This window comes from Thamnophis sirtalis, unplaced genomic scaffold (assembly GCF_051295495.1).
Source record: "Thamnophis sirtalis isolate CommonGarterSnake01/CBP01778 unplaced genomic scaffold, rThaSir2_p1.2 scaffold_1, whole genome shotgun sequence".
In the NCBI taxonomy this organism is placed as follows: domain Eukaryota; kingdom Metazoa; phylum Chordata; class Lepidosauria; order Squamata; family Natricidae; genus Thamnophis; species Thamnophis sirtalis.
In genome coordinates, this window is record NW_028261381.1 from 165,030,966 (window position 1) to 165,050,347 (window position 19,382).

General features: G+C 42.3%; 1 protein-coding gene across 1 annotated transcript in view; it reads left to right on the plus strand.

Annotated features, from left to right (window-relative positions):
- The first annotated feature begins 1,900 nt into the window (after positions 1–1,900).
- The window catches only part of REXO1 (RNA exonuclease 1 homolog), a 44,405-nt gene continuing 26,923 nt past the window's right edge, over positions 1,901–19,382 (plus strand). The window contains exons 1-3 of the mRNA XM_087702715.1: positions 1,901–2,393; positions 12,377–14,121; positions 18,710–18,814. Coding sequence (XP_087558841.1) covers positions 2,216–2,393; positions 12,377–14,121; positions 18,710–18,814 — 2,028 coding nt within the window. The 5' untranslated portion in view covers positions 1,901–2,215. The remainder of the gene's footprint in view (positions 2,394–12,376; positions 14,122–18,709; positions 18,815–19,382) is intronic.

Consider the following 19,382-nt stretch of genomic DNA (forward strand, 5'->3'; position numbering starts at 1 on the left):
GGTGAAGATGCTGTCCTCCCACTTGGAAGCTGAGAGTTCAATCCCAGGTAGTGGCAAATGTTTCTCTCTCAGGATAGAGAGAGAAAATTGCTGCAGTGAACTCCATGTAGACATCAGGAAGGGCATCCGGCCAGTAAATGCTCAGCTCCATCCAGTCACCACCAACTCTGACCTGAATTAAGGGTAGAAGTTTGTAAAAAAAGGGAGTTTTATATGTGAATCCAGTCACTGCCTCAATCCTAGGGGATTGCTAATAAAATAATAAATACATTACATCAAAACATTACAATGGACATTTTCAAATTATAGAGGTATTTGTAGGGGAGTTTTTGCTTATAAGACAAGGGGCACTTTACCAAAAATTCACTTCTAATTGTTATTTTTTTTATTATTTACTAAAATGGGCCAATGAGCATCATTTTAAAGAGCCCTGCTTATCCATCAGAATTGGCATGTCTCAACCTTCTCTAATCTGATGTCTTCCAAATACTTTGGGATCATATCCTAGAATTCAAAAGTAACAATCCTGTTGGAATTTCCATGTTGAGCAATCCTAGAAGCTGTATCTGAACAATCTGGAAGATGCCAGATCTAGAAAAGGCTGGACAAATCACAGCCTTCAGCCTCTGTGGTTATCTGCAGTATTTTTAAAATATTGTTATCCTGGGCACAGATTCCACTGGGCAAAATTCCTGTTTGGGGGGGGGGGGATTCTCATGCAAATAAGGATGTCTGAAGGGGTCAGAAAAGTTAAGATGGCATCCACAACTATGTGGTCAAAGTTTTGTCTTAATATAGTATGCATCATATATTACTGCATATCTTGACTTTTTTGAACATATCCTATATACAAGTTACATTTTAAAAGATTATCCAGTGAGTTAAAGAAGACAAATCAAGTGTTTGTCACCTTTAGCTCACTGGAGAATCTTACACAAAATACAAGAGTTCTTTTTTTACAATTATTTTTTTAATGACTCCTAGGATTGATGGCTTTACACAACTTGCAGCTAAATGTTAATTTAGGCTTCGCAGAACACACTATACACTATAGAAAGCAAACAACATCACAGCTCAGCATATTGCATGAAAATGTGTATTTAAATCCATTTTATTTAAATTTACTGCCCATCCAATTTCAGGGGACTGTGTACATGTAATACTCCAAGATGTTCCTTTTGCAATAATAAAAGCAGGAGAACCAGTCTTGATAATTCTCAAGGGGCTTTTAGCTTTTGCTGCCAGTTCTGAGGACCAAATGAAAGGCTGGTATCCAATTTCCATGTCTTCCTCACATGCTTAGCAGCATCTGTCTACTTTTCATAATTGCTTGTGGGTTGGCCTGTCTCCTGGGCTGACTTTCTCCTGGGGGGGAAAAAAAGCCCATTTAACAATGCACAACCATGGCAGTTTTAAAACAGGTGAACTCTCAGGATTCCCCAGCCAGCATCGGTGCTTAACTGCTCTAAGGATGCAAATTCAGCTTTGGCAACTTTATTATTTGAGCCTTTTGTCTTGAATGTAGGGGAAAGTGCTAACTTTTGATTTGCTTTATTCTAAAATCTGTATTGATGCATTTCTTTTCGTAGTCTACAGCCAGGGGTCTCCAACCTTGCCAACTTTAAGACATGTGGACTTCAACGCCCAGAATTCCTGGCTGAGGAATTCTGGGAGTTGAAGTCCACAAGTCTTAAAGTTGCCAAGGTTGGAGACCTCTGGTCACTCTACACAAGTCATTTTTGAGCAGGCACCATCGTAGCCACCTTAAAGCAAGCCAGCTGTGTTGCCATGCGAAACCCGGAAAAGACCTGCCCTTTTTTAATCCAATGGCGAACGCGCATTCCTTCTGTTGTCCTCAACTAAGATGGCGGCGAATCTTTCAGCGTCAATCCCGTGGCGCACACCCTTTGACCTCTTGCCTTAAAGTCACCGCCGACGTCTTCGCGGAGCATGCGTCCTTGGGACTCGGCTTCTTTTCCTTTAAGTAAGATGGCTACCTTGTTTCCTTTCTTCCTACGCCTTGCCCTCAGTGGCGGCGGCAATGCCGGCTTCTTTCGTCGCTCTGACTCTGCGCATGCGCCCATAACTATGGACTGATACTCTCTTGCCCGAAAGGAAGATGGCCGCAGCCTGAAGCTGCGAAAAATCAGCTGAGGGGAAGCGACGGTTGGGGGTATTCCGCGACCTGCTTTTCTTCTCCTCATGCGACACCGGGATGCTCTGCTCGAGCGGCTTCTTCCGCGGCATCGAATGCCCCTACGGGCAGGCCTGCGGGAGGCCCTACTGCCACTTCAGGCACCCGCCCGGGGCCCAACACACCACCGATGGCCCTATACCGCCTCGACGCCTTTTGGCCCTGTCTGGTCCCAGCAGACGCCCCGCCACAGTCGGAGGTAAATCGGACGGCAGGGTGACCTCCTCTAACCGCGCCCTGGAGGGAAAGGCCCCACTATCCGTGCTCCGTGGCGCTGTTTGAACGCGGGGACGAAAAGCACCGGCGCCCCTGTCTTGCGTGGGATAAAGGCGGCGTGTAAAAGCGTGGACGTGACTGGCTTTTTTTTTTGTACATTAAAAAAAAATCCCCTGTTCTCTCTAATACTCCCATCCTGCTTCCCCCCCACCCCTCCCCGCCGGTTTTATTAACCCACCCTGTCTCGTGGGACGAGGTGCGGTCGTGGGGTGGGTATCCCTGATCTGGAGAAGGAGAAGAAACCTTGTTTAAGGGTGAGAGGGGATTTCCCGAGGGGGTTTGGGATGGGAGGAAAGCAACGGAGAGCCTTCCCCCGCAGCAGAGTCGCTCATACCTCATTAAAGGGGGTAGGGGGTGGTCGGGAGGTCTCTTGCTTGAGGGGGGGTTGGACTAGATGACCTATAAGGTCCCTTCCAACTCTGTTAATGAGGCGTGAAACAACTCTCCTGAAGGGAGGTGGGCAGAACTAAGCCTCTCCCAAGAGAATTACGCCTCCTCCTCCTCCTTCTCTCCTCCTCTTCCCTGACTCCCATATCGCATCTGCGGGAGGAAGAAGGAAAAAAAACAATGTGTACGTTCGTAAGTTATTGTAACCAATTCAAGAGATTTTCTTTTTAAAAAACTTGTCCTGGAGTGTGTGTATGTGTGTGTGTTGTTCTGTGTGTGTGTGTAGACTTGCCGGCTATGGCAAGTGCCTTCTGGATCCACGATTGCTTTTGTTATACCAGGCTGTTTCCTGGCAAGGCCTTCATTTGTGGGAATCGGTGTAGCCAAGTGGGTGGGTGTGGTCATTTGTGTACAGTTAAAATCTCAAAAGTGCCTGGATTTTGGTCATGTGGATTTTACAAATTTACAAAGGGTGCAACATGCGGGATGTTGCACCCGTTGTTAAATGTGAAAAACGGTCACACATGTAAATTTGAGTTAAATTTAAAATCCTCTGCATTTCTGGGAAAGGTTCAGCCCTGGCTGTGTGCGTTGGTGATGCAGATGGGCAAAAGTTAAAAAAAAAAAAAAAGGCCACTCTCCTTCCCTGGCCTGCTTCAGTTTAAGCCAGTGGTGGCTTTTGAAAATTTGACTAGTCTAGAGAAAAGAAGAATTAGGGGCAATGTGGTAGCAGTCTTCCAGTATTTGAGGGGCTGCCACAAAGAAGGGAGTAAAATTATTCTCCAGTGCACCAGAAAACAAGACAAGAAACAATGGATGGAAACTAATCAAAGAGAGAAGCAACCTGGAATTAAGGAGAAACTTCCTAATAGTGAGGAAAATAGTGAAGTCAGCTTGCCTTCAGAAAGTTTGGGCGCTCCATCCCTGGAGATTTTTAAGAAGAGACTAGATCAGTGATGGCGAATCTATGGCATGTATGCCAGCGGCGGCACACAGAGCCCTCTGTGGGCACGCATGTTGTTGCCAGCTGCTCTTTGGTTTCACAGAAAGATGCACATGCATCTTCGTGCGTGCTGGAGTGCTGGAAACCCGAAGACCAGGTTGACCAGGGCGGATATGTGCACCGTCCAGCTGTTCTTTGGGTTTCTGGGGCTCTGGCGCAAGTGAAGACCAGCTGGCTGGTGCATATGCACGGGCTGGAAACCCAAAGACCAGCTGGTCTTCATGTTTCTGGGGCTCTGGTGTACGCACATGCATATTCCAGTTTGGGCACTTGGTGCTGAAAAGGTTCACCATCACTGGACTAGACAGCCACTTATCTGAAGTGGTATAGGTTCTGCTTGAGCAGGGGGCTGGACTAGAAGACCTCCAAGGTCCCTTCCAGCTCTATTCTAAAACAAGTTGCCAGCTTGTTTACTGGATAGCTGTCACAGAGGCTTGTTTTTTCCATGAAGTCACTGCTGGGCTATGCGTGGCCAGTTATCAAAAATCGGTTTCCAAGAAGGTAAATTGATAAGATATTCCCGCACCTTTGGTTTTAGTTTAAACAGTTTTTAAAATTAAATTGGGGGGAGGAGAACCTGGGAGGTAATACGTATGGGCAGTGTAGAGCAGAGTTTTTCAACCACTGTGCCGCGGCACACTAGTGTGCCGTGACATAGTGTAAGGTGTGCCGTGGGAAAAACACTTTATATATAGTCAATATAGGCACAGAGTTAAATTTTTTTAACATTTTCTAATGGTGGTGTGCCTCGTGATTTTTTTTCATGAAAAAAGTGTGCCTTTGCACAAAAAGGTTGAAAAACACTGGTGTAGAGTGTATATCATATTTGTTCCTCCAAACTATACAGATGTAATCTGGCTATAAGATTCTTCCTGCAAGATTGTACAGGAAATCCTCGAATTATGACCACAATTGAGCCCAAACTCTCCGCTGCTAAGCAAGATAGTTAAGTGAGTCACACTCAATTTTACAACATTTTTTGGCACAGTAGGTAAGCAAATTACTTCAGTTGTTAAGTGAATCCTGTGGTTAAGTAAATGAAGAGCTGTAGTGGCGCAGTGGTTGGAATGCAGTACTGCAGGCTAACTCGCTGCTCACTCCAGGAGTTTGATTCTGAGTGGCTCAAGGTTGACTCAGACTTCCATCATTCCAAGATCGGTAAAATGAGAACCTAGATTTGTTGAGGAGCAATATACTGACTCTTTAAACCACAGAGCTGTAAAGCACTGTGAAGCGGTATATAAGTATAAGCTAAATCTGGATTCCCTTATTGACTTTGCTTGTTGAAAACCAGCTGGGAAGGTTACAAATTGTGATCATATGACTTTAGGACAACATAAATACATATGGTACCAGTTGCCAAGTGTCTGGATTTTGGTCATGTGACCATGGGGATGTTGCACCACTTGTAAGTGTGAAAATGGTCATAAACCACTTTTTTGAGTGACATTGTAAATTTGAATAACTAAACAAATAACATATTTGGTGATATTGTATGTTCCCATTAAGTACTTTATATCCTCAAAGATTTATTTAAAAAATGTTAGAGAAGAGGAGGAAGCTTTACGGGACAAGACTGAGACTAAGCTGAAAGAGTATTTAAAAATGACAGACTCCAAGAATGATATAAAAAAATGTTACATTGAATCTACCAGTGAAAATGGCTGATGCCTTAAAAGGGATATACAAATAACAAACCAAAAAAGTAGCCTAGATGACTCCCCTCTGTTGAACTTAAAAAGGGACTTGTTAAAGTTTGATCCAAACTTAAGGTTTATATACAGATTAGAAGTCTCTCATGCCTTATATAATACCATACACAAAAGTATTTTATCATAAAACAATGTGTTTGCACATCGGCATAATGCAATCAGAGGCCACTTCTGAATCAATATCAATAATTCTTAAAAACTGTTTCTTCTTGGCTGCCATAGCAGAAAGTCTAGTCAAAAACTGCTTTGGTGCATGTGTGTGTATGTGTGTATATACCAAATGTTACCTGTATGTGTTTGTGTGTGTGTATGTATGTATGTATGTATGTATGTATGTATGTATGTATATGTATGTGTGTGTGTATGTATATACACCAAATGTTACCTGTATGTATGTATGTGTGTGTGTGTATGTATGTATGTATGTACATATGTATGTGTGTGTGTGTATATATATATATATATATATATATATATATATATATATATGTGTGTGTGTGTGTGTGTGTGTGTGTGTGTGTGTGTGTGAGAGAGAGAGAGAGAGAGAGAGAGAGAGAGAGAGAGAGAGAGAGAGAGAGAGAGAGAGAGAGAGAGAGAGAGAGAGAGAGAATGTACGAATGTATGTATATAATTTGGGGCTAGATTGTAAATTGGGTATACCGATTTTTCCACTAGTTTTCCATTATGCTGTAAGAATTGAGGAAAAGAAGTGGAAATTGTTATCATTGTATTTCCAAAGCCAGTGACAGCCCTTACTAGGGGACAATCCTTTGGACCTTTTGCCTCTGCAGCAGAGTAAGCAAAGCCTCAACTGATGCAGATCTCAGGGGTTGAGCTGGTGTTGTTTGAAAGGCCAGCTCTTTTGCTTCTCCTCAGCTTTCATCTAGCTGGTAGCCATTTTGTGAAGCTATTTGAGTGGTTTCTATTTCCAACTGATCACACTTTATGATCTATTCTTCAGTTGCCCTGGGTATCAGTATCAGACTGACTGCTGATGTCTGGTGCTTTCCCCTTTCCAAGGATGTGTACAGTGGTCACCATCTTGTAGTTGGGTAATTCATAAATACCATACATGCTAACACCGATACACTCGGTGAATCTTGCTATTCCATTTATATGCCGCTGCAATTCAAATATAACTCTCAGTGGTTAAAAAAGAAATACCCATGGTAAATTATATAAAATGACCATGGTAAACTCAATTAAAACAATGCAGATAAGCCAGCAACAGCATATAAATGCCTTCAGTTAATTATCCCCAACGAATCAGCTCAATGCATTTAACGCACATGATGCCATCTTAAAGCACAAACACACTTAAAAAGAATTCAGTTTTCAGCATTTTCCTAAGTGAAAACAAGGAGGGTGGTATTTCAAAGAATGGATGATGTCATCGAGAAATAGCACTTTCTATCTTCAGCCAACTCCCTTCCTGGGAAATTGGGGCTATTTGTTTGTCCTGAAAGGGCAGCATTGGCTGGGAGCAATGTTGGAGTATGCAGTTCTGGAGATATCTAGGTGCAATGCCACACAGGTCTTTTAAAATCACCCAACACTTTAAATTGTTTCTATAAGCCTATAAGGATCTAATGTAGGACCTTTCATAAAGGTGTGATGTGCTTCTGATAGCAGGTACTAGGAAACATATGGTTGCTGCGTTATGAATCAGATGCAACGTCCAAGTAGTTTAAACTATATAGTTTATAATGTGGAAATTTATCTACCGTACGTTTGGAGATTTGATGTATGTGTGATGCTTGTTCTGAATGTGAGCTATTTAAAAAAAACCACTGGAGCCGTTTAAGAGGGAAGTACCTCTTTAAGAGCAGTGTATGTGAAGGTGGGACTAACAAGTTTCCTGTCTGCTATCCTGCAGCCTTGAACAATCTTTGCTGTCCATGAGTTGGCAGTTGTACAGTAGGACGTGTTTTGATAGCTTGGTGTGTCAGGGTGGCTGTAGAGTGCAAAGAAGACATTTAAAAGGCAAAGGGACCTTTGGATGAAAGTATGAACAAGTACCTCCATTGTCTGTCTGTGCACGAGAGCCCAGGTAAAAAGAGAAAAGAAAACTTTTGTCCAGTGATTATTTTGCCTCTGTTATGTCAGCAAGAAATAACATTGTGGCAGTCTTTTTACATACTGGTGGTACCATTGAAACTTACCAAAGAGCTGTTTAGTGTTATACATTAGTGGGGTATTTAGCTCTTCTTTGCCACCTGTGTCCAAAACGTTGGTTAATGAATTTTCTTTTAAGTCATTCTCGATTTATATATTAAAACATAGACTAGAAAAAGTTTAGAAATCAATTAAATAGCATCATCTACTGAGTTTCCCTGAAAATAAGAGAGGATCTTATTTTCTTTTGACCCCCCCCCCCAAAAAAATAAGTGCTTGGCTTTATTTTCGGAGAGGTCTTATTTTTGAGGTGCAGGAGGTGGCGAGTGTGGCCACCTCATGGCTGCTTGTGTGTTGCAATATTTTCAGGGAGGGCTTATTTTCAGGGGAGGAATTATTTTAGCGCATGCGCTCAAAAGCCTGATTGGGCTTATTATCCAGGGAGGTCTTATTTTCAGGGAAACAGGGTAGTTGTATGCAGTGCTAGGTAGAAGATAAAATATTACTTACATTTTTATGTCTTCCCCTTTCAGCTTTTAATAGCAGAACAGTGTTTATTGTCTGAGCAATTGAAATTACATTAAGATTGTGGTTAAAATGTTGCATGAACAAGAATATGGTATGGAAGGAAAGGATCTGAGTTATGAAATGCTTATGCATTTGGGGTCTTGTACACTTCCTCATAAGCTTAAAATCCTTGGTAGGTATTTATTCAATGAATGTATCCAGAATTTAAAGTGACATTTGTACAGATAGTATTATTTTCCTGAACTTTTCCCGATGACAGTGACTAACTTTAGGAACATGGAAAGCTTCCTTATACGAAGTCTGACTTATTCTTATAGATTTGATCTACTGTCAGTGATGGCAGTTTTTCAGAAATTCAGACAGAAAACTGACTTTTACAATACTTGTTAATCTGAAACATTTAACTGCTTAAGAAATGATGATGATGATTATTTTTAAAGGCTACTAAAATAACCCCTTTGTGGGGTTTGGGAGCTGATTTGACCAACATTCAAGTACTCTGCTATAAAAGTCTTTCCTTACTAATTATAGACATGTTGATTTTTGAACTGCAGATGTTCAAGAAAGATTCAAACCCTTGCCCTGCGTTTAAATGCAGATTTTTGGAGGAATGAAACTTGCAAGGGTTTCTAAAATAATTTTTGAGTTGTAGTTTCGGTAAAATCTTCCTGAGGTGCTACAGAGCACTAGACAGCAATAAATGTATTTCTGTGTGCGTTTCAGTCTGTTTTTGACTCCTGCCAACTGCCTGAAAAAGGCCGTGCTGTTTTCCTGGGACAGGTGTTTGCCATTGTCTTCTTCCCAGGGCTGAGAGATAGTGATCGGCACAGGGTCACCCGGCTGGCTTCATGCCTAAAACAGGACTAGAACTCACAGTCTCCTGGCTTCTAACCTGGTACCTTAACCATTTAAACTGTCTCTCACAAATGCTTTGTAGACCTGCTCAAAAGAACATTTCAGGCATATTTAAGTTTTGAAGTTTGGATAGCTTACACTTGTAGATTTATTCATAAATGTGGTATGGAGTGAAAAGTAGAAGAAGATTGTACTTTTGGGTGTGGAGGTACATTTCCACATGGGGTGGTTTGGATAAACTCCACTCCTTTGTCTACAGCAGTGTTTTTCAACCTTTTTTGTGCAAAGGCACACTTTTTTCATGAAAAAAATCACGAGGCACACCACCATTAGAAAATGTTAAAAAATTTTAACTCTGTGCCTATATTGACTATATATAAAATAATTCTCCCATGGCACACCTTACACTATGTCACGGCACACTAGTGTGCCGCGGCACAGTGGTTGAAAAACACTGGTCTACAGTGTCTTATCTTTAGTTTTCAAGAGGGGAAGAAAAAGTGACAAACAAGAAGCTGATTTTTTTTTAAAAAAAGGAGTTGGAGATGGCTTTTTTTAAGCAATAGTTTTTTCCCTAATTTTTTTCTTGTAATAGGTGTCCTATTTCAGCTTGTTCTGAGGAGTCTTTGCTGCTATCTCCAAAGACATTTGTTAGATGAGGTGGGGGCTCAATTCCAATTGCTAAGCTATTCCTTTCTCACAACGTGAGGTCGATTTGTTCCTGTCTCCTGGAGTTCTGAACGTTTTTAAACGACTGTAGCAACAGTGCTCATATAGTGGTAGCATGTATCAGTAGGCGTTGTGCAACTTTCTTCCAAGTCTTATCTTTTCTCTTTGCATAAGTGGCTAAGGAGGAGGGTCTGAGATGATAGTGAGGCTTCCAAACTATCATGGCTAATGGCTGTTAGGTGAACTTTCTCCATGAATGTTTATGAAACCCCTTTTAACTCCTGCATAACAGTATGTTACGCTGGTTCAACAGCTGCGGACAGGAAGGCCCTACAGAGAGTGATTAATTCGGCACAAGAAACCATTGGTTGAACCTTAACACCACTGAATGACATCTCCAGGTCTCGTTGTTTCAGCAGAGTAAGGAAGATAGGGATGATTCACATCCTGATCAGTGTCTCTTCTCACTTTTACCATCGGGAAGGAGACCCATAAATAGAGCCAGCCAAACAAACAGATTTAAAAGCATCTTTTGCATTGGGCCTTCAGGCCTGCCACATTTAATGCTGTGGGAAATTGGGAGGGGGATTATATGGAGTGGGGTAGATATAGTCAAAATAACATTCCTTTCTCAGAGAGTCAAGGACGCCTTGCCCTGCACCTGGAGTGGTGTGACTGGGAGGAATCTCCAGTTGGTACGGTGGCTGATTGGACCATGTGATGGACATGTAGGTTCTCGGCAGGGGCTTGGACTTTCCTTTGAGGGGGGAAAACCTGGAAGCTTTCAGATTTGGGTTTTCCCAGATGTGCCAATATGACATCTCTAATAAAATGGAACTTTGTGGAAACCCAAACCTCGGAGTCTTCTGTGTTACTTGGAAGCCTGACACATGGGCTGTCACTCCCAAATGCAACTACAACCACTCCATGCATACATGGAAACATATGACTGTTTTCTCCCTAATTACTTGTATAAGGACCCTTTTCTATATTATTCATGTTGTCTTGTATTTTTGATATGGATTACACCAGTATAGGCTAAACCAATTTCATTGTATATATATGTACAATGACAATAAAGGATATTGTTATTATTTTAAAGCAGCCTCCCTAATTCAGTTCAGAACTCATCTGCACTGTGTGAATCTTCATTTTTCTTTCTACGATAAAATGTTGGGATTATCAGGTAGAAATATGGTGTGAAAGAGAATATAGGAACTCTCCTATATTTCTCCCACATCGGCTACTCAGTTAGAAATTAAAAGCACATTTCTCCTTAAAAAAAAAGTTAATGACACTCCTTCACCATGAACTGGAAGTGAAAATGGCTTGTGTGTGTGTCTCCTTTTCGTTTGTGCTCCAAATGAAATATGCCCCTGTAGTTCTTATTTGCTGACTGTTTTTTGTTGGCTAAGGTTCCTTCACCTTTCTTGCAACAGTCCTGTGGTTTTCTCTCTCATTTTGGACCACAATCTCATTGCACATGGTGTGTGCTAATTCATGTGTTGCTTTTGAGTGCAGTTCTCCTGTTAATATTTGGAGGACTAGTTTCTCCATAATAGATTTATCTTCTATCACTGTTAGTTACTGTATGCTTTGCAGTATAAGACGGACCAAGATTTTAAAGAGGTAAATTAAAAAAGTCTTTGCATTCTGTAGACCTCCCAAACCCTCTATATGACTCATTTTTTGTGGAAAACAGGGCATGCAGAGAGGGCATGCAAAATGCTCCTGGTGGGCTTTGTAGAGGAGCCTTGTAGAGTGCTCCTGGGGGCTGGGGGGGGGAAATGAGCAAAAACAGCCAGTTTTTTGCCCATTTTTGCCCTCCCCAGCCCCCAGGAGCACTTTGCAGGCCTCCCAACACCTCTGCACGTCCATTTTTGCGAAGGTGGCAGGGTTTCGGGAGGCCAAAAATGCTGTATTCAGTGTATAAGACGCACCCAGATTTTCATCCTATTTTGGGGGGAAAAAGGTGAGTCTTATACTCCGAAAAATACGGTATGTTAGTATTAGGATAACTCCCATAGGAACATGATAATCCAATTAGCTGAGATTTACTCCCTATCCAGTCAGAAACAAGGTATACCTAGTTAAAATTCCTCACTTTCTTCAGGACCAAGCAATTGAAAAATCTCCATTATTTTTACAAGCCAATGTGAAATACTAGGCAGTGCTAACCTATCTGAAGTTCTTTGCTTGAGACCAGAAAAGTATTACTTTGTCATGGATAGGTCTCCTATATGTGGGGTGTTGAATGTGCACGTTATCAATTCTAGATAGGAGGAAAGATCTGGGAAGTTGTTTATTTATAAAATTTATGTGCCACTCACCTCACTGTTGAAGCGATTTCAAATTTAGATAAGAAATTCCAGCATATTCATGTTACAGCAGGGATTTATGTCCCAAGTCTAAAGAAAAGAGGGAGAAAACACAAACGTTTCTTTGGCCATACTTTTATGCAGGGAGGTTGGATGACATAACAGGAACGATTGCTGATGCAGACTGTTCTGAGGGCCATGTGGGAGTTGGTTCCTTGCCTTCTCATCTTTTATAATCGAATGAATTTTTATAATTGGGATTTGATGGGTGTTCTGAGAATGGTTGATAGTCATATTCTCGTTTTCCTTCCTTTTCCAGGGTGTGGTTATGACCCCTACAACCCAGAACTTCCCAAACCTGTGGCACAAGACAGCAATGGCACTTTGGAAAATATCGTCTCATCAGCTTCTGGGATTCTGGAGCTTGAGCTGTTTGACAAGGCAATCGAAGCCGCCAAGAATGAAGTTGAACGTGAGCAAAAGAAGTACGAAGAGCTGCTGGAGACAACTAAAGAGTACGGCTCCTCTGAACCCCCTTTACTTGCTTCTAAGGCTGCTGGATTAACAACATCCAACCCGTTCAGTTCTCTGGAGTATAACCCAGGTGGTTACAATGCAAACAGTGGTAATGACTACAACCCTACTCCTCTTGCAGTGGTTGCTTCTAGTCAGTCCAGCAAATATACTTTGGACTCCTTCAACAACACGAAATGCAAAGGCAGCTCACTGGAATACGTTCCCACTGTGGTCACTCAGCCGAAGAAGTACAGCAGCTCTGCTGTCAACAGCAAATACATAATCGACAACTCCAAGCCTTCAACAGATTTAGAATATGATCCTCTTTCAAATTATTCTGCCAGGCTGATGAGCAAAGCTAAAGAACAGAAGGGGACCAAGCGGAAGAGGGAAGTTGATTGTGAGGACGCCTATTCTCCTTCATTCAAGAAATATTGTGACGAAACGAGCAATGATGAGCCCATTGCCCGGTTCTCTGACTCGGAGGATGAATGCCGTGAAGCTTCTGCCATCCCCCTTAAATCTAAAGGAGGCTCCGAAAGCAAATTGGGCACAGCCAAAGAAAAGGCAGCCCCACCAATAGATACCAGTTCCCGGCAAATGAAAGAGACTGCCGTGCAGTATGACATGGGGGACATCGAGAGCCCGCAGGGAAACGCTGTCAAGGATTTAGTGGAGAAAAATGCCAAGTTGGTCAAAGTGCCTTCTAACCGAGATGCGAAAGTCAAGGAAAAGAACAAAGTGGCCTCAAAGGATAAGTTGAAAAAGAAAAAGGAGGATGACCACAAGGGTAAGCAGGCGAAGAAAAATCAAGTTAAAATAGGAGACAAGGAGAAGACGGGTGTGAAGGCACAGCACAAAAACGGGGAAAGGAGTAAGGAGAAACCAAGCAAGTCCCACGTTGATAGGCAGGCACTGAAGCTCCATAAGCCCAAATCTGGGATCACACCTGGAATTAAGGAAGAGAACTCTGGCAAGAACAAAGATGTTGGCAAAGCTGCTGCTACTGAAAAATCAGGGACTAGTAGGAAAGAGAGCAAGTTCCAGCCTGTAGAGTTGAAAAGGAAGCCCCAAATCCCTAGTGGAACTGAACAGAATAAGAGAAAAGACAAGCAACCAGCCTTGAAAAGGTCCAAGGAAACCTTGACCAACTCCCAGGCCAAGGAGAATTCGGAGGCCAAACGCAAGATTAAACAGCGGTCCCTGAGCCACGTTGATCTCTTTGGGGATGAGAGTGGAGAGGAGGAGCTGGTGGGCCAGCCTCTTCTTCGGTTCCCTGATGTGAGTTCGGACTCAGTCAGAGGGGATGCTGGCTTCTCTTTGCCCTACGACAATGGGAGGGCAAATGTTAAGAAACGTAAGTTAGCCCAGGCTCCTCCTGCTTCCTCCTCCTCCTCCTCCTCCTCCTCCTCCTCTGATGATGAGGTTGATTATTCTCACCTAACGAACGATTTGGACTTTGAGTCTGACCCAATGGAAGAGTGCCTTCGGATTTTTAATGAATCCACTGATGTCAAAACAGAAGACAAAGGCAGAATGGGAAAACAGGTAAAATGCTAAGAATGCCGGGATGGGCTGATGAGTTAACAGGCTCCGCAACCTGTTCAATTAAAAACATACCTCTCTTGATTGAATAATTTCTGAACGGGATGTCCCTGTGCCTACCCTTGAGTTTAAGGAGATCTGACATATTGAGTGTGTTATGAAAAGAACAACTAAAGGTCGAATCAAGATCACGCGAAGTGTTAATATCACTTTATAATGCCTTGGTAAGGCCACACTTGGAATACTGCATTCAGTTTTGGTCACCACGATGTAAAAAATATGTGGAGACTCTAAGGAAGTTTGCAGAGAAGAGCAACAAAGATGATTAGGAGACTGGAGGCTAAAACATATGAAGAACGGTTGCAGAAACTGGGTTTGTCTAGTTTAATGAAAAGAAGGACTAGGGGAGACATGATAGCAGAGTTCCGATATCTCAGGGGTTGCCACAAAGAAGAGGGAGTCAAACTATTTCTCCAAGGCACCTGAGAGCAGGACAAGAAGCAATGGGTGGAAACTGATCAAGGAGAGAAGCAACCTAGAACTATGGAGAAATTTCCTGACAGTTAGAGCAATTACCATATTTTTCGGAATATAAGACACACTTTTTTTCCTCAAAAAAGAGGCTGGAAATCTGGGTGCATACACTGAATACAGCATTTTTCGCCTCCAGAAGCCCCGTCCCTTCACCAAAATGGTCGTGCATATCCTTAAGGAGGCTTTCAGAGAGCTGCTGGGGGCTGGGGAGGGCAGAAATGAGCAAAAAACAGCCCGTTTTTTGCTCCCCAGCCCCCGGCAGCACTCTATAAGCCTCCATAAGGCTATGCATGCAATTTTTACCAAAAACAGGGCCATTTTTGCAAAAAATGGGCCATTTTTTGCTCGCTTTTTACGCCCCCCCCCCAGGACCACTCTGCAAGGCTCCCAAGGCTATTTATGCCTTTTTTTAAAAACAAAACAAAAACGGGCCCGTTTTTGTGAAAAATGGGCCGTTTTTGGGAGATTTGCAGAGTGCAAATCTCCATCTCTCTCTCCCTCTACTTACCTACCTACCTACGCACTCTCTGTCCCTCTATCTACCTATCTACCAATTCTCTCTCTCTCTCTCTCTCTCTCTCTCTCTCTCCCCCTATCTATTGTATTTCTCTCTATCCCTCTACCTACTTACACTTTCGCTTCCTACCTACCTACTGTTTTTTTCTCTATTTCTATCCTTTTATCTACCTACCTACCTACTTACCTACCTACTTAACTGTTCTCACTCTCTCCCTACCTACCTACTGTATTTCTCTCTCTTTCTCTCCCTCTCTATGCCTCTATCTACCCACCTACTTTTTTTAAAAAAATTGTCTCTTCAAAACCTTAGTGCGTCTTATACTCTGAAAAATATGGCAATCAGTGGACAACTTGCCTCCAGAAGTTGTGAATACTCCAACACTGGAAGTTTTTAAGATGATGTTGGATAACCATTTGTCTGAAGTGGTGTAGGGTTTTCCTGCCTAGGCAGGGGGTTGTACTAGAAGACCTCCAAGGTCCCTTCCAACTCTATTATTCTATTCTATTTATAGTCCTCAACTTACATCAATTCACTTAGTGATCTTTCGAAGTTACAAGGGCACTGAGAAATGTGGCTTATGACCATTTTTCACACTGATGGCCATTGCAGCATTCCCATGGTCACGCGATCAAAATTCATAACTTGGCAACTGACTCTCATGACGGTTGCAGTGTCCTGGGGTCACGTGATCCCCTTTTGAAACCTTCAGACAAGCAAAGTCAATGGGGAAGCCAGATTTGTTTAATAACCGTTTTACTAACTTAACAGGTGCATTGATTCAATTAACAATTGTGGCAAGAAAGGTTGTAAAATGAGGCAAAACTCACTTAACAAATGTCTCACTGAACAGTAGAAATTTTGGGCTCAATTGTGCTCGTAGGTCGAGGACTAACTATAGAACACTATCAGGGATGGTAGTTTCTTTAGACTAGGTGATGATCACGACCTTTTCCATTCCATCCATTCTGTGAGTTTGCATTTTTCCGGCAGTAATGTGTTATAGGTTACCAGAGGGGGAAAAAAGGTAGCCAAAGCTGTCATTAAAGGAATCGTAATATACAGAAATATATATTTAATATACAAAATGTTGATCTCAGAAATCCAACACAGCAGGTGTCCAAAATGTCTGTCTGCCTTACGCAGAGTTTATTTGGCTTTTATACAGTTTCAACAAGCAAAGCAAGAGCATAGGTAGCAACAGCATCTTATTGGTACATTCTCCTTGTCAATCTCTAAGACCATCCCAGCCAGGGTTGAATTTCACATAACTCCATGGTACTGCCTGGTTCTGCTAATTAGGTGAGCTCATAAACAGTTGAGATAATCGGTTACTAAGATATGGGAGTTTGCTGCGCATGTTGTACATAACCTTTGTATAACCTCTACAACAAAAACAGTAGAAATTGGGTCATAAAGCACCTTTGTATTTGAAGGATGGTTGTCCCTTGGCTTGCAAAGTCATTTGCAGTAAGCAGGATATTGACTGAATTAAAGATACATTTTCAAAGAGCCTTGGAATTGCTTAGTGATTTGGAGCAGTTTTGTTGCCTGATGCCCTAGTAGACCTCATGCTTTAGGACTTATATTTTCACTGCAGTGGTGGGTTTCAACATTTTTTAGAACCTCTTCTGTAGATGTGGCCTGCTTTGTGGGAGTGGCTTGCCGGCCATGTGACTGGGAGTGGCTTGCCAGCCATGTGACCCTGTGGGAGTGGCTTGCCTGACATGTGACTGGGTGGGCGTGGCCAACTTGTAAAATGTGGCGAAACTCACTTAACAACACTCTTGCTTAGCAACCAAAATGTTGGCTCAGAAACGCTGGCATTTGAAGCACGCAAGTCTTAAAGCTGTCAAGTTACAAGATCCTCGCACCCCTAACTCTTCAGAAGAAAAAAAAAACCCCAGGGGTGTTCAAACTTGACAGCTTTAAGACTTCAACTCCCAGAATTCCTCCTCTTGCTCTTCATCTTGATGATGTTCGGACGGACGGGGGAGGGAGCTGGAACCGGTTCTAAACAGCACTGTAGATTTGTGGAACCTCTTCTATAGAAGAGGTTAGAACTGGCAGGAACCCTCCCCTGTTTCACTGCATAATTCTAAAGAAAGACATTGAGTGAGGGAAGCTTGTTGCCTCAAGCAATAGAGCGTCTTCACTATTTTCTTTCCTGGAAAAGCCTGTAGCTCAGACGGTAGAGAACTTCATGTTCCTTGTGGAAGGACTTAGATTCAGATCACAACATGTTTAAAAAGGTCTAATTAGCAGTTGTTGGAGTAGGACCTTTCTCTGCTGGAGGTTCTGGGAAATCACTGCCAGTGAGAATAAAAACGGGGCCAGACTGTTGAATCACCCAGGGAAGTCATTTCCTGAGTTCATGTGGCTTCTGTAATCTCTTCCATTGTGTGATACAGGTAATCCTCAATTTACAACCATTCGTTTAGCGAATGCTTGAACTTAACAATGGTACTGAAAAAAGTGACATGACCATTTTGCAGCTTCCCCATGTTGACGTGATCAGAATTCAGGCACTTGGCATATTTATGATAGCTGCAGTCTCCCAGAATCATGGGATCACCTTTTTGTGAAGTCAGTGGTCCCGATCCAGATTCACTTTACAACTGCAGCTGTTAACAACTGCAGTGATTCACTTAACAACTGTGGCAAGATCGGTTGTTAAATGGGGGCAAAACATAACAAATGTCTCACTTAACAATGGAAATTTTGGGCTCAATTATGGTCGTTAGTTGAGAAGTACCCTGTTTCCCTGAAAATGAGACCTCCCCGGACAATAAGCCCAATTGGGCTTTTGAGCGCAGGCGCTAAAATAAGCCCTTCCCAAAAATATTGCAGCATAGCAGCAGCCATGAGGTGACCACGTCACCGCCTCCTGCACCTCAAAAATACTAAGACCTCTCCGAAAATAAGGCCAAGCGCTTATTTTGGTGGGGGGTGTCAAAAGAAAATAAGACCCTGTCTTATTTTCAGAGAAACACGGAACCTGTATTGGTGAAATTATGGATGTATCAATTACGTACAGTACATATTCAAGTACAGTGGGCCAAACATGAATTGTTTTTAAAAAGTATCCTCCTTTAAAAAATTGCTATCTTACAGTAGCAATTCTTTTAAAAAATGTGCAGTTTCTTGGTTTTAGAGGTTACAGGTCCATAAGGTGCAAGGCAAGACCAAATAAAGTTATTTGCTATTCTGCAAAATTACTGTAGCAAATTCAGCAATAAATTTTTCTCAGTCATGCAGATGTGTTCACAGCAGCTGCAAAAGTCCCTTCCAGTTTCAATCTCAATATATCTGGAAAGTGGTTATCAAAGAATGTAAGAGATTGTTTCCTCTTCTTTGCCCTGTGAGTATGAGGATATCTCCCCGCCCCCCTTCCCAGAACTAAGCTGTTACAGGCTGCGCTGACCCTATTCTGCTTTTCAAAACGAGCTTTGTGATTTTGTTATTTTGAAAGATGCACAAATATCAAATCTATTACTACTTTGGAAATTTACTTTTCTCTCTCTCACTCCTTCTCTTTAGGTGTCAAAAGAGGAAGGGAGTGAAGAAAAGTTGACAGAAGATAGTTTAACCACACTCTTTCCTGGACAAAAAAAGAGGATTTCTCACGTAACAAAGCAAGGGCATGTAAGTAGATCTTGAAATGGCATCTGAAGCTTGTCTCTGATGCTGTCTTGCCAATCTCTATTCTTGTTGATGACTTTTGGGGGCATATTCCCATGTCCAGCCGAGTAATGTGAGGTTGTGAGTGTAGTGCTGAAACCTAACACCTGTGGATTCCCAGAGGCCTTGAAAATGTACACTTCTGCGTTTGTGGTTTTTAGATCCGTGGTACAATAGCACTCATGACATTTTGAGCTGTCTAACATACACTGTGTCTAGTATGTAAGATTCTAGATATAGCTTTGCAATTTTCAGGATGATCTTAAACACGTAGCCTTTCATTTTCTTTGTATTCCTGTTGCTGTAAGATATGAAGAACATTAAAGAGAATCTAAGGTTTTGTATGTAACATTTGCATATATATATATAAATATTGAGGATCCAGCTAATCTAGGAGCGGGGAATTCCCTTCCTCCTTAATAACTGCTTCACCCATGCAGTTCAACTTTGGAGCAGAGGTGGGCTGCTACCAGTTTGCATTGGTTGGGGTGAACCGGTAGTGGAATGTTGGCCTGGGTTGCAGAACCTGCAG